The following is a 1,508-nucleotide window of genomic DNA, read 5'->3' on the forward strand; positions in this document are numbered from 1 at the left end:
GTGTGTGTGTTTCTACAGTGTGTGTGTGTGTTTGTCCAGTGTGTGTGTGTTTGTCCAGTGTGTGTGTGTCAAGTGTGTGTGTGTGTCCAGTGTGTGTATCTGTCCAGTGTGTGTGTGTGTGTGTCCAGTGTGTGTGTATCTGTCCAGTGTGTCTGTGTGTGTGTCCAGTGTGAGTGTGTGTCCAGTGTGAGTGTGTGTGTGTGTCCAGTGTGAGTGTGTGTGTGTGTGTCCATTGTGTGTGTGTGTGTGTCCAGTGAGTGTGTGTGTGTGTCCAGTGAGTGTGTGTGTGTGTCCAGTCTGTGTGTGTGGGTGTCCAGTGTGAGTGTTTGTGTGTGTCCAGTGAGTGTGTGTGTGTGTGTGTCCAGTGCATGTGTGTCTGTCCAGTGTGTGTCAGGTTATTTTTTCAGAGACACTGAGGCACCATCATACCAAACCCCAAACCCTGGATAGAGGGGCTCAGTGAATGTGGAGGTGAATGTGATCAGGTGGGTCAGTGTGTCAGAGGAGGCTCTATAGAAGGACAGAGTGCCGGCTGGCCAGTCCAGATACACTCCTACTCTGTGGGAGCTGGAGGGGCGGACGTCTATGGTAGTGGGTTTATTATTGTGCCAGGCAGCGTAACTGTTGTCAGAGCAGAACAGACTCCAGGACTTGTTATTCCATCCAAGACAACAGTCATCTCCCCATCCTCTCCTGCTGATTCCTTTATATGTCACTCCTATATCAGCCATTATCCCACTCCACTCTACCTCCCAGTAACAGCGCCCAGTCAGGCCCTCTCTACACAGCACCTGTCCACAGCCCTGAAATCTCTCTGGGTGATCAGGATACGGCTGCTCCTCTGTCCTACATGTCACCTTTCTGTTCTCCTCAGACAGAGAGAGTAGTCTGTTTACTGTGTTTAGGTCCAGTGTGAGATCACAGACATCTGATGGATGAAACCAGACACAATATTAGAAATCATCATCATTCACATTAGAATGTTAACTCACTTTTCACTAATTCATTTAATGTAGATGTTTCTAGGTATCAAAAGGAGAAGTTAAGGTAACTTGAGACTTGTTGAATGATCATATGTTATACTGTATGGTAATATAAAACACACTTATTCCCATTAATTACACACACACACACACACACACACACACACACACACACACACACACACACACACACACACACACACACACACACACACACACACACACACACACACACACACATACAGGACACACACATACAGGACACACATATACTGGACACACACACACACTGGACACACACACTGGACACTCATACACACACACACACACACACAAACACACACACACAAACAGTCAGCATATAACTTTGTCCAACTGTTGGTAAGAATGTTAGTCTTAACAAGCCTGATAAGTCAAACATGTCTGATATGAACATGGACATAAACCCTCTACATACTTGAGTTTCTCCAGTCTGCAGTGTGGATCCTCCAGTCCAGCAGAGAGCAGTCTGACTCCTGAGTCTCC

General features: G+C 46.7%; 1 protein-coding gene across 1 annotated transcript; it reads right to left on the reverse strand.

Annotated features, from left to right (window-relative positions):
• Positions 1-395: 395 nt before the first annotated feature.
• Positions 396-950, reverse strand: LOC129843427 (stonustoxin subunit beta-like; the record flags this gene model as incomplete). Its single annotated transcript, XM_055912140.1, has 1 exon — positions 396-950. A coding segment is annotated over one exon (555 nt), but the record flags the coding sequence as incomplete, so codon positions are not given.
• Between the last annotated feature and the right edge of the window lie 558 nt (positions 951-1,508).

Source organism: Salvelinus fontinalis, unplaced genomic scaffold (assembly GCF_029448725.1).
Source record: "Salvelinus fontinalis isolate EN_2023a unplaced genomic scaffold, ASM2944872v1 scaffold_0134, whole genome shotgun sequence".
Taxonomy (NCBI): Eukaryota; Metazoa; Chordata; class Actinopteri; order Salmoniformes; family Salmonidae; genus Salvelinus; species Salvelinus fontinalis.